At 43.8% G+C, this 12890-nt stretch overlaps 1 protein-coding gene across 5 annotated transcripts in view; it reads right to left on the reverse strand.

The window, feature by feature from the left end:
• pcnt (pericentrin) overlaps positions 1-12890 on the reverse strand; it is a 33969-nt gene that overhangs the window by 3246 nt on the left and 17833 nt on the right. For 2 of the 5 annotated variants that reach the window (XM_042222602.1, XM_042222603.1), the window contains exons 33-58: positions 11724-11884; positions 11442-11614; positions 11101-11282; positions 10835-10997; positions 10428-10670; positions 10275-10304; positions 9755-9987; positions 9473-9580; positions 8916-8936; positions 8262-8498; positions 7997-8170; positions 7611-7763; positions 6760-6939; positions 5638-6642; positions 4299-4469; positions 4006-4183; positions 3444-3754; positions 3251-3353; positions 2967-3139; positions 2614-2886; positions 2262-2419; positions 1942-2071; positions 1030-1821; positions 724-939; positions 394-609; positions 2-228 (exon numbers count right to left, since the gene is read on the reverse strand). In XM_042222602.1, the coding sequence (XP_042078536.1) occupies positions 2-228; positions 394-609; positions 724-939; positions 1030-1821; positions 1942-2071; positions 2262-2419; positions 2614-2886; positions 2967-3139; positions 3251-3353; positions 3444-3754; positions 4006-4183; positions 4299-4469; positions 5638-6642; positions 6760-6939; positions 7611-7763; positions 7997-8170; positions 8262-8498; positions 8916-8936; positions 9473-9580; positions 9755-9987; positions 10275-10304; positions 10428-10670; positions 10835-10997; positions 11101-11282; positions 11442-11614; positions 11724-11884 (6011 nt within the window). The remainder of the gene's footprint in view (position 1; positions 229-393; positions 610-723; positions 940-1029; positions 1822-1941; positions 2072-2261; positions 2420-2613; positions 2887-2966; positions 3140-3250; positions 3354-3443; positions 3755-4005; positions 4184-4298; positions 4470-5637; positions 6643-6759; positions 6940-7610; positions 7764-7996; positions 8171-8261; positions 8499-8915; positions 8937-9472; positions 9581-9754; positions 9988-10274; positions 10305-10427; positions 10671-10834; positions 10998-11100; positions 11283-11441; positions 11615-11723; positions 11885-12890) is intronic. The other 3 variants (XM_014337463.2, XM_042222604.1, XM_014337461.2) reach the window with 2 other exon arrangements.

Genomic DNA, 12890 nt, shown 5'->3' on the forward strand with positions numbered 1-12890 from the left:
CCTTGAGACCGCAATTATGACTTGCACTGCAGCCCTAAATCGTCCGAGGGGTCTACGCTTGGAGGAGACTGGGGGTGAGGGTCGAGCTCCCATGTGAGCGATAAGACACAGCGTGGCTTGTTCACACTCCTGGAATCCTCCTATCAGCAGCAGCAAGTAACGCTTCTGGTACACCAGAGCTTTCCTGAAGCTCTCAGCTCGCAGGTAGCGCTCATAGTAACGCTGAAGCTGCAAATCAAGCAAACTGTCAACATTTCGTCCCTATACAACCAACAGCGTACAGCGAAGCCAGAAATGGCAATTAGGTCCTTTGGAGTCAATATCTGTTCTTGAAAAGCTGTTGCAAAAATGGTTATTACACCCCTAATTTATCCTGATGTGCTGCCTACTGACCTTGCTCTGGCTGGATATGTCGTAGACAGGCCTATTTTCGGTTTCCGCGGTGACCTTGGCGAGCTCATTCTCTGTGCGGCGCAGTTGTCGCTCCAGGCAGGTGAGTTTGTGCTTGAGAGTGGCCCTCTCCTGGCTCAGTGATGTCACACGCTCTGTCAATTCAGAGTTCTCCTTCAGTAACGTCTCCAACAGGTTGGAAGACGACTTGGACGGCGTCTAAGGTGAGAAAAAGTTCATTTAGCAATGATTACATGTGCTAAAATGTAATCCTAATGAAAAACTTTGTCACAATAGTTTCGATTCCTCATAGGGATTAAAGCACTTGAATACCTGCTGGTGCTGCTTTAACACTCCTGCCTGGCCACCATCAGTATGGAGGTTGGTGTGGGGGTGCTGGAAAGGTTCAGCTTCGCGTTGTTGTCCCGCTGTTTGTCCAGACAGGCGCTGAGCAGCCATCTCTCTCTCGTCTCTTTCCAGCTCTGCCAGAGTGCGCTGCAGCTCCTGCATACGCTGCTGGTCCTGCTGCCTCAACAACTCCAACTCACACTAAAGTCAGAAATGTTCACAATGATGTGTCTGTATGGATTTGCATAGGCAGTGAGTACACTAGAGAAGATTTGGGCTGATGCATCTTACCAGTTTGCTGTTGATCCTCTCCTGTCGCCTCTCTCTTTCCATCTGCTCTTGCATCTCCTTCCTCTTTTCCCTTTCCCACTGCTCCTCCCTCTCCCTCTCTTTGTCCTTCAGCATTCGGAGTCTCTCCTTCAGCTCTGCGAGTTCCACCTCTTGGCGCCTGGACTGCTCTCGCTCCACCTCTAAAGCCTGGTTTGCTTCCTGTTTCTGCTCCTTCAGAGTCTCAATTGTGATACGATTTCGGGTGGCTGCTTCCTGCTCCTTCTGAAGCTCCTCCCTCCTCGTTCTGTCCTCTTCTTCCCATCGCCTCCTGCTCTGTAGTAACTCTGCCCTCAGTCTGTCCGCCACAGCTGCCAACTCCTCCCCTTGCCTTCGCTCTTGCTCTAGCTGGGAGCGCAAGTCCGAGATGAACTTCCTGTCTCTTGCAGCGTCGGCATCATGTCTACGGCTGAGCTCATCCACCTGCCTGGAGCAGCGGTCTTGCTCTTCATCAAGCTTTCTGTGAGAATCTGCAAGCTTCGAGTGAATTTCAGTCAAGCGAGTTTCTGCTTCAGTCAGCAGGAGCTCCTGACGAGTCTTTTCTTGCAAGCTGAGCTCTTGTTGGTGGGATGAACGTTTGCGTTCATCTTCTAGCTCCTTCTGAGTGTCCTCCAGGCGTTTCTCTAGCAGCAAACAGCGGGACTGTTCAATCTGAAGTTCTTGTCTCAGGTTGCTACAGGCCACCCTTTCCTGCTCCACCTGCCCCTTTAGAGACATGACCTCTGACCTCAGCTTCTCAGAAGACACCTGTACATTCTAGACAGAGTGCATTGCGTAAAACACAAACATTGGGTAGTGATGTTACAAATGTAGTGAACTGAAGTTTTCTGTACGAATAGAAAATTTTAGTAGTGTCCATTTTTAGTGCTCTCTTACCTCTCTCCTTTCCTCCTCCTCCCTTCCTTTACGCAGACTTAGAGCCCTCTCCTGCTCCAGTTCTTGTTGAAGCTCACACACTCTGGCCTGCTCTCTCCTCAAAGCTTCCTCAGCCTCTTCTATCGTCAGCCTGAAGAAAATTGGTCATTTCCAACTTTACCATAGTTACATTTAGACTAAAACATTAAAAAAAAAAAAGTTTAGGAAAGGGGCCCTTTAACATGCCTCAACAATGAAGTTGAAACCCATCTGATTTGCAAAATGCTGATTCACAGGGGAGGCCAGTTTAAGTGCCTGTATTCTGAGCAGGTAATACATACCTGAGCGACATCGTTTTGTTCTTCTGCTCTTGCTGAGCGTCATGTGCACATTTGAGTTGTTTCTGGCTCTCCTCCAGCTCTGCCCTCAGCTGGGATTCATCCCGTCGTTCAGTCTGCAGTTGATCTCTGTGCCAGTTACTGTCAACTCTGTCATCAGTCTGAGAAAGATGGTGGGAAAAAAAAAAAAAAAAAAAAAAAAAAGATTTATACAGATACAAGGTAAGTTAATGCACCATGTTAAGTTAAACTCATCTTACACCTGAATGAAAAATAATACCTTCATGCCAATAACAGATTTAAAACAAATTATCCTTTAAATAGAAGAAATTTTGAACCAGCGCTTGAAACTCACTTGGGAGTGTCTTTGTGCCATTCGACAGAGCAGCTCTCTGAGTGCAATCACAGTCTCCTGCAATGCCCTCTTCTCCTGCTGCCAGCTCATGGGAGGATTAGATGATTTATCTTGGTGGTGCAGTACAGCAGAGCCATCTTCAGCATGATGCTGCGACAGACTCAGTGAGCAGGCTTTTAAGTCCAACACATGAGACTGTGCTGATGGATTGACACGACGCTGAGACAAGGTCAGAATTCTGCAGCTTTCTTGATAAACTTTCTTCAACAGTCCCTGCGTGAAGAAAGACAAAGTGAAGAAAAATCTGGCTTTTTGTTACTTTAACATGTTTATCAAATGTGTGTGAAGCCTACCTGAAGCTCAGGTGACAACAGATCATCACTGTAGCTCATACTGCCCGCAGCACTGTCCGTGTTAGCGGTGGGGTCAACTCCTCTACAGCGGAGGTACTCAATAAACTGAGCATCCAATCTCTCAGTCTGCTCCAACTCCAGTCTCAGCCTAGCACCCAGTTCTGAACTCACATCTGAATAAGAGGAGAACAGCGACGTTCAGCTGCCTTTATGCAGAATATCCAGATATACAAGTGACTCAAAATCCTCACAAGTCACAGGTGTCACGGTGTGGAAATACTCACTGCTGCCATATCCGTCACTGGCCCATTCAGGTGCCGACAAGGAAGAGGTGGAGCCAAGTGGTGAGGAAGGAGTCGTTAGGTCAAGTCCTTCCAATTCACGTACCTGTGAACAAGAAAACATAATAACCTGAGTGAGAACTGAAACCAAAAGAAATGAACACATGGTTTACATATCTGAGCTCGAACTACATACTTTATCGGCATCCAGTGAATCGAGGATGGAGTAGTTCTCAGACACTGACACAGAGCGTGGCGAGTGGGAACTCTGTGTAGCTGGGTCTGGGGTGATCGTCCTGGAGTGTGAAGGAGGCTCCATTACAACCCTGGGAGAGGGTTTGACCTGGGGGAGGTCCAGGCCGGTGTTATTCAAGCCACTGAGCTCAGAGGTGTGGAAACGTTCAAGGATTCGGTCCTCAGAGCACTCGAGTCTTCTTAAAACCTCCGGAGAGCTCAGAGAGTCTTCGTGGTGAGACACAATGTCCTCGAAAGCTCCGACAGAAATATCTGACAGCGAAAGAAAAAAAATGATCAGTATGAGAACATGTTTCTGTTAAAATGTTCAGGGGGCTCTATAAATAATGTTTTAAACAAAGTTTGCATTTCTTATTTTAAAAACCAAATTCCACTGTTCCTTGTAAACATAAAAGGCTAGGTCAAATAGATTTCCATTGTCATTGCTTTTTATAGGCTTGCACATAATCATAAATCAATATTTACCCTCACACAATCAGTGCAAAGACTTATTTAGTGCTCACCCTTATGTGGGTATCCCTGAAGTGTGTCCTGTTGGCTCTGCTGTCGGAGCTGCTGCAGCTCTCTCTGCTGATAGGCCAATTCCTCCTCCTGTGCAGCCAAGTCCTCCTGAACGCTTTGAAGTTCTGCCTTCAGTTGTTGGTTGTCCGCTTCAAGGTCAATGAGAGCACGATCTTTGGTCTGCCAGAGAAATTGTGACATTAAAACGCAGCAGTCAAGCTTCAAGCACTCAGACCACCACATGAAAACCACTATACATCTTATCTGATAATGTGTGGTCCACTCTGATTCCCACCTGAACTTCCTCATGCAGTTTTTCAGCCCTTTCTGTACTGGTACTCAGACCCTGTCTCAGTGCAGTCAGCTCTGTCCTCAGAGCCTGATGTTCTTCCTTGAGCTTGGACAGCTCAACCTCCTTTTGTCTCAAGGCAGTGTCTGCTTTAGCCAAGGTCTCCTCAGCATGGGTCTGAAGTGGAAGAAAGACATCCACAGAAACATTAAGTGTCATATCACACCCCTTTTCCTTTAGCCCCCCAAAAAAAGAAAACATACACAAACCTTATATAACCAGATTTAAACACTTTCAAATATAACAGCATTTTACTGAGTATAGTCAGTGTATGCATCTGTTGCATAAGCTGTAATCTTTCACTCGCATTACAAACAACTTCATCAATGTAACATGAAGAGAGAAATTTGCCAAAAGCAGCTGTGAACTAGTAAAAAACAAAAACAACAAGCTCCGATAAAATGCAGAGACATGCTACAAACTAACCAGTGCATTAAAGAAGTCATGCTCTCTTTTCTTACCACATCCTGCCAAGTTAGAACAAAACACGAAAAATAAAGTGCAACACAGCTTTAAAAGCCAGTGCTACCAAAGATTTTCTTCCTGCTTCCCCTTTATAATGTCACTTCCTCTGTGCGGGTCAAGATTTTGCTATCTCTCAGTGCTGCGCCACGTCACAACAGCAACGCCCCTAATTATAACCAGATGTGGTCTTGCGGCACAGCTGTATGCTTCGGAGGGGAAAGAAAAAGAAAAGCAGCAGCAAAATATTTCCTGTTTCGTACTGAGGCTTGTTTAATTTTAAAGAGGTTGCTGGACAACTGACATTTTTGAAAAATAACTCTTTTGAGTGACAATAAACAGATTTGTTCAGTGAAACTATTACAATTTTAAAAACTGAAGATTAGAGCATGTTTTACTGCTCTGTTTAATGAAATACTCAAACAGTTAAAACATTTTAATATTACATGGTTATTACAGATTGAATGATAAATTGAGCGATTCTTGTATAGCACTTTTCTACTCTCCTGCAGCACTCAAAGCGGTTTATACAAACGTGTCTCATTCACCCATTCATACAAGCACTTTTTTCCTATGCTGAAATGCTTTTAATCCAACAGTCACACATGTTCATACTCCAATGAATGTGTCAGACTAGAGCAGCCAGGGATCGAACCACCAACCTTCCAATTAGTACATACACATAAAGACAGTAAAGGTTTATGGGAGACAGAAATATGGCCGACGTATCCGCAAATTAGACCATCACTGATGACAGATAGCTGTGTTCAAAGTGAATGAGCCAATAATAAGGTTTGTTCTTTAAAACTAAACCAACACCTACCAGCACTTCCTTTTGAGCCTCTTCTTGACTGGTTTCGTTTTCGTTTAGCTTAACTGTCAGGTCCTGGATGAGAGCTCTCAGTGAAGTCACTTCCTGTTGTAGCTTTTCAATTTCCTCTTGGAGCTGGCCCTCTCTCCTCCTCAGTGCCTCACGTTCAGCAGAAAGCTCCCCCTTCACAGTCTCCAGGGTTTTAATTCTTGCCCTTTCCTGAGCCACCTGTTCCTCCATATCGACCACCTCTGCTCGTAGCTCCTGGACTTGTCTCTCAAGAGTGAGACTGCTTTCTCTGAGGATGCCCATTTCCATTTCCATCTCCGTCTCCTTTGTTTTTAGAGTTTTGATCTCTCGCACCCTCTCCTCTTCATTAGTCTGGAGTTCCAAAACCTGAGAGCTGAGGCGGGCTTTTTCCTCCTGCAGGGTACCTGCCTCTTCTGCTTGAACTTTCCAGCCTTTCCTCTCCTCCCTCTCCTCTTCTAGCTGGGCTGTGACCTCTTCCAGCTCAGTTTCCTTCAGGGAGAGGAGACTTTGGATTTCATCTGACTTTTCCCTCTCAGCTTTTAGCCTCTTTCCAAATTCTTCCCCGTACCCTCTGTACTCTTCCTCCTGGGTGAGCAGTAATCGTTCCAGTCCCTCTTTCTCTGCCACTGCAGTCTCGAGTTGACTCTGAAGGGCCTTGATACGAGAACGAAGAGATCGGGAGGCGGTAGAATGAGTCAGGCTGAGTTCATGCTTTAGGCTGTTCGGCCCCGCTTTCTTCTCTTGTTCTTGGATGGTATCGTTTTGAGGTTCGGGGCTGGGGGCGGGTGAAGGATTGATGCTGTCACCGTCCTGAGAGTCACTGACTTCATGCAGGTTGGGTCCCAGGGTGGCGAGTTCTGCCTGCAGCGTACTGATTACCTCGTGAAGGCGCTCCTCTTCTTCCTGTTTGTCTTGGCGCACTCTTGTGATTTCAGATTTAAGATGTTCCACCTGTGAGCGCAGATCTTCAAGCTCAGCTTCCAGAACCTTTTATCAAAAAAAAAAAAAATCAATCAAAATGATTCCATTAAAAATAAATAAATAAATCAATCATGGCCTCACCAGGTATGTGCACTCAAATATTTAGTTAGTGTTTACACTGACCTTGTTATCGCTGGTATTCTCAAGTTCCTGTTCCAGTCTTTGGATTTCACTGTTGAGGTGGTCGATCTCGTGGTTTTTCTCCTGAAGAAGTGCTGAAGGGAGCGTCTCTTCATCCATTTCATCTTCTTTGCAAAGTTGCTCCTTTTCCTCCTTAAGTATCGTCAGGGCAGACACATTTTCCTGGAATTGGTGGTGCATTATCAGTTATCCTCAGATTCAACTGTTTTTCAAGTAACCATAATGAGTGTAACTGAGGAAATATTAAATAGAGAGAAAAAAAAAAAAAAAAACTGCTGCAAAACCAGAAAAACTGATATTTAAAAAAAAAAAAAAAAAAAAAAAAAAAAAAAATGTTATCGATGCGTTTTAAACTGTAAAAACCTGTGATTCACAGTACAGGGCTAGCTCAGAGCAGCAGATAAAACAGTCTTCCCATCTCCACTGCTTCACTCAGTCACATTTAAAAAAAAAAAATAAAAAATTTCAGTCAGGCTTTGTTTGGGTGTAGCAGTCTGACGTAGCAGGCTTGATAGAAGTTGATGTAGCAACAGAAAAGTAAATGCAACAAGTAATCATCTTACTTTTATCAGCCATGAAGTGTGCAAGTAAGCTAAGGCTACAGTAAAGTAACAGCAGGAAGGGAGGAGACTCACAAAAAAAAAGCAAGTCTTCAAAAGCTGAGATGACAATATAATTATGGCACAAGTATTCTTTGCTGCAGTCATGGTTTTACATGAAAGTACAAATGTTGGACCAACGCAACTTATTGAATTGTATTGAACTGTATAGTGTAACATATTTTAGGTCAGTTACATTGTTTAGTCATCTGAGAAACACATCCCACTTCTTACCTTCAGGGCAGTAATTTGCTCTTGGAGCTCATTAACATGTGCTGCATTGGAATTAGTCAGCAGCTCCAGCTGTAGTGTGAGGTGTTTTACTTCAGCTTCCTTTATATTCAAGTCTCTCTGCACAGTCTCCAGCTGGCCAAGCAGAACCTCAACCTAAGAAATGCAACGTAACTATTTAAATCAAAACCAAAATACAATTTTCAAGTTCTGCATTTGCTGATAACTAATCAGACTTATGGCTTTAAAAGATTGATTAAGACATCACAAACATTTTTCCAACCAAAAGGTGGCAGCACAGCAAAACGTGTCAAACAACAACCGCCACCACACATCAGCTCAAATCTTCTTAGCTACCAAAAACTAGCGTTACATAAAACCTAACAGACCTCCTGCTCTTTGCTCTGTAGACTCTGTTGAGCAGTGTCTAGGGCATCCTTAAGCTCCTGGGTGGGGTCACGCATGTTGTCATGGTAACAGTGTCTTGTCTCATCCAATTTGGACTGCAGGGCTGAGATCTGAAGCCTGCTGGACAGCTGCTGCTGCTCTAGTGCCTGTTTATCCTGACAAAGAGAGCGAGAGCATCAGTTAACTCCTGAGCAAGGATGCACACCAACACTTCACCTGAACTCAAAGTGTGCACTTTGCCCTTACTTGTGTAAGCTCCTGCTCTCTCAGCTTCGCTTTTTGAAGTTCTTGTTCCAGTTGACCGACGCATCTGTTACTCTCTACACTGTTGAGCAGCGCTTGCTCCAACTCTCTGATTCGACCGGCCAGCTTGTCTATCTCCTCATTGCGTTCTGCAAGATCGCACTGGGCTTGCTGACAGGTTCCAAGCAAAGAAGAATAGTCCTCGGTCTTATCTTTGATAACACCTTGCAAGCTCTCAACCTGCAGAGGCAGAAAGATTGATTCAGTTTCAGGGTTTTAAGATGGAAAACTGCAAATTTAAAACAAGCAAAAACAAAAAACAAACAAGCCAAAGAACAAAACGCTACATGATAAGATGCTTTAAAAAAACAAAAAAACAAAAAAAACAAAACAAAAACACAAACAGCCAATCCAGATCTGCAGCCACTGGTTGGGACACTGAATTTAAGCCATTTCAGAGAGCAGCAACATGAAGATGAAAGACAGATGACGTATGAAAAAGATGCAAATGAATATTAGCAAATGGACTACTGAATACTAATGAATGCAGAACCTATAACCAGTACATAAGCACTACAAAAAAGATGATGCAAACCACACACACACACCATGCATGACAGAGAGCTAAGACAAGCATGCTACAGTTAGATTTCATACCTGCAGAACCAAGTCCTCAAACTACAGCAATCCATTCAGCACAGGGATAAACACATGGTAATAGTCAGGCTCATTGGCAAACACCACATTCATCACTTCAACACAGTAACACTATGTACTCCACAGCTGACTTGCAAACAGTAATCACACCAAACAAACACTACAACTGCGACACAGTAGAAACAAATTCTGGTTAAATACATTGTGCTTCAGTATTTATGGGTAGATATAAATCAGAGCATTGAAATACTTTAACCTGTGTTTAAATCGCAAAACATTGCACACAAAAAAAGACATCTGTTGTTGAAGCCAACAAAGCCATTGATCCAAACACGAGAGTTTTAACTGAGACTATGCCTGTGGTAATGAATTTGAAATTTAGGCTGAATTACAGGATAGCAGTAGATCTGATAAGACAATGTTTGAAGGAAAAAGAAAAGAAGAACAAAAGCTGCTGTTAAGGTACTTCTGTTTTGAGTTTAAGAAATGCTTTGTGACCAAATCACAGGCTGAGAAAAGCTGTAATATTTACAGACACACACAGTTAAGTGCCTCACCTGGTATCCTTTATTATCCACACTAGGAGTCTGTCTGAGCTGGGCCTCAAGCCTGCGGATCTCCTGCTGGAACTCATCCCGCTCGTGTTCACGTTCCACAGCCTGCTCCTATTATGGAAGGCAACAAATTCAGTGAAAGCCTGTCCGCTGCATTAAGCACCAACTTGGAAAATAGTCTATGACACTTTAATAACCTTGGAAAAACAATCAAGAAAGAATCCATGATATCCAAATGCAAACAAACCCAAAGATTACACACCAGTTTAATTTGTCAAGCCTCACCTCGATAAACTGCCTGTCATGTTTAAGCTGCTTCTCCAGTGCTTGGACACGCTGGTTGAGGTCTTCAGTGTGGGTCTTGTGGTGCAGCTCCGTCTCCAGGCCTCTGGTTTCCTGCTCCTCGAGCTCCCTCTCCAGAGTCCGGAGACGAAGGGACAGAGAGCGGTGGTCCTTCTCTGCCTGCCGCTGTAAGTCCAGCCTATCTTGGGACAAACGATCAGTCTCTGCCAACAAAGCTTGAAAAATAAAAAGAGGAATTAAAGTCAGTAAAATTGTTTTCATTCAGTTAAATTCAGATGAATTAAAAAAAAAAGAGGCAGAATATGAGTGAGGTTAAATACTGACAATTCAGCATAATCTGCCTTAAGAAATAGAACAGCAAATGACAGCACTCCAAGATGCTTTGCCACACGCTATTGGTAATTGCAATATTACAAAAAGCAACCTCACAGCACTGCAAATATACTGCATATTCATCCCCACTCCCTTCTCACACACTAATACTCCACTCTGACCCACAAACCTGCGTCAGGATCTAAATTGAGCCAATGGCCTACGGAGAGAAGACACGTCTGAGCACAGACATTATATAAGCGCACAGTCAAACTCACTAAAGAGGTCATGTAGCATTTTATGCAGACAAATGATTTCATGTTTTTGTACTCCCTCCACTAACCTTTCTCTCTCTCCCCAAGTCCAGCAGAGAGATGCTCCTTGTGTCGCAGGAGGATGGCATGCTCCTCAGTCAGCTCATGATGCTTCACTCTGAGAGTGTCCAGCTCTGCGGTAAGACCCTCCATCTGGTGTAGCTTCACCTTCAGGTCCTCTAGCTCCTCCACAAGCCTCTCCTCTTGAGTCTCCTTCTGCTGTAGCGACTCCTCTAGGGCTGCTTTTTCAGCCATGTAGCCTTCAAGAAGACCTGAAGAAATCATGCAAATGGTACAAGTTTATTTAAAAAGGGAACGACCTCAAACACGACTGAGCGTCACAAACGGCAGAACTGTTAAACTGTGGTGCAAGTGCTAAATGTGCAGCATAATCAGAAGACAGCAGCAGTATGCCAAACAAAGACATAGTGCTCACCTTCTGCTTTGTGAAGCTCCACCTGGAGCTGACTTTTAAGCTTGGCCTCCTGATCAAGCTGCTCCATTAGACGCTTGTGCTGTTCAAGGAGTTGTGCAGAGTCTTCTCTGCCTTGAGAAAACTTTTCCTCCAGAGAAAGATGAACACTGTGAGTCTGCTCCAGCTGGAGAAATGACCAGCATAAAATGATCAGACACCTTGCAAGGCTGTAAAACAGGGAAAAAAAAAACCCTATGTGGAATGAGGAGCATCTCTACTTCCTTTACCTGCGTATTGGCTTGGTTGAGCAGCTCTAGCAGTGTGTCCACTGTATGTCGAAGTCTGCTGCAAGCACTTAGAGCTGCTTCTTCTCCACCAGGACTGATCTCACCATCTGAAACCAGGAGACTCTCACAGAGCAGCTGAGTGAGCTCCAATTCCTCTGAAGACAAGTCTGCAACTGAAATACCTACGAAAGAGCAAATTAAGTGTTTTTAACCAATTCTCACATGAATTACACTAAGAGTCATCCTTGGTTCATTTAGAAATAAAGCAATTTTCAGTTAATCTCCAACAAACAAAAAAATCCTAGCATTCATTGTAAAATTATAGAATACATCAGTCAGACCTGATTCTTGTGCCTCTTTGTTCACACTTGAGCTCCTTTGGTGAGTTGCCTGCTCGGACGTTTTGGCTCGGGCACTGATCTTTTGTCCAATCAGTTCTTCTGTTGCCACGATGCCGCGGAGCATCTCGATCAGCACCTGCCTCAGCTTCTCATTTGTACGGTGTAATTTGCATCTGGGTTAACAGGTACACAGAAATGACAACATTCAGGATTTGCGAAAGCTCAGAGCTGCTGCTTAAAATATGATTATAATAAATATTAACTACACAACTACATGCACACCTTTCCTCTTTAGCCGTCTGTAAGTCATCAGTGAGCATCTTAAGAAGGTTCCCTCCCTCCTGTGTCTCTCGCTCCCTTCGTTGAAGGAGCGTGTCCATGGTCTCCATTTCTGCACGTTTTCCTTCCAGCTCTCCCTGCAGGCACCCGACCTCTGCCCGCAGCTGTTAAAAACAACAAAGATATCTTGTTAATTCTCCTTACACTTGTGACCAACCTTTAGTTTCTCACCTATGCCATGGCTTGTTTAAAACCTGTGTGCAGCTGAAACCCAGAGAGGACAGAAGTAACAGACTGAGAGAAAGAAAAAAAAAAAAAGGCATGGCAGGACCTCTAAATCCAAAACATAATAAAAAGACTGAAACACTGGTTCTGCACCATCCAAGTCTCTGATTAAAGCCTCTGGGTCTTAACAAGGGAAATGGGAAAACCACAAAAATATCCAGATCCAAAAGCATAACACAGAAGACATTTACAAGGCTGAGAAGGAAATAAATACCAGCTGTTGATTGTAAATATATTGAATACAGACTTTAAAGAGAAAAACACTCCTCATTTTAAAGTATATAATATCAAAGGTGTCTGATGTTAAGTACCAACCCAGTACGGTAACAAAATCCAACTTCAGGGCGTCAAACACTCAAAAGCTGGAAGAGTTTTCTTGCATATCTGTTGTAAGCGTCCTTACCCTTCCTTCCTCAGCCTCTCTGATCTCTCCCTCAGCTTTCACCATGTTTTCCCTCCCTTTTCCCCTCCGTTCCCTCCCACAACTGCATCTCATGCAGTCACCTGCCTCACCAAAACAATGCTGTAGCCATGACAACAGCCCCCTCCCAACCTCTCTTAAGCGCTCCTTTTTAACCTCGTGGGGGACACAAGTGTGGCTGTCTGTTAGTATCTCACTACAAAGAGTCAAGCTAGACAGGTGCCATGGAAACAAATATATGCAAACACCAATCAGTCATAAGACCGATCAGTTTGTGAAATCCAAGAACGGGACTGCAGGTTTTAGGAAATATTAATGCAGGTAATATTGCAACTGCCTTGTTACAACCCTAGAAGATAACCAAGACCAATCCCAAAAAAAAAAAAAAAAAAAAAAAAAAAAAAAAAAAAAAAAAAAAAAAAAAAATCCCTCAGTGAGGATAAATTATAAACCCCAAATACATA

Source organism: Haplochromis burtoni, unplaced genomic scaffold, assembly GCF_018398535.1.
Source record: "Haplochromis burtoni strain Fernald_Lab_line unplaced genomic scaffold, NCSU_Asbu1 Contig_89, whole genome shotgun sequence".
Classification (NCBI taxonomy): domain Eukaryota; kingdom Metazoa; phylum Chordata; class Actinopteri; order Cichliformes; family Cichlidae; genus Haplochromis; species Haplochromis burtoni.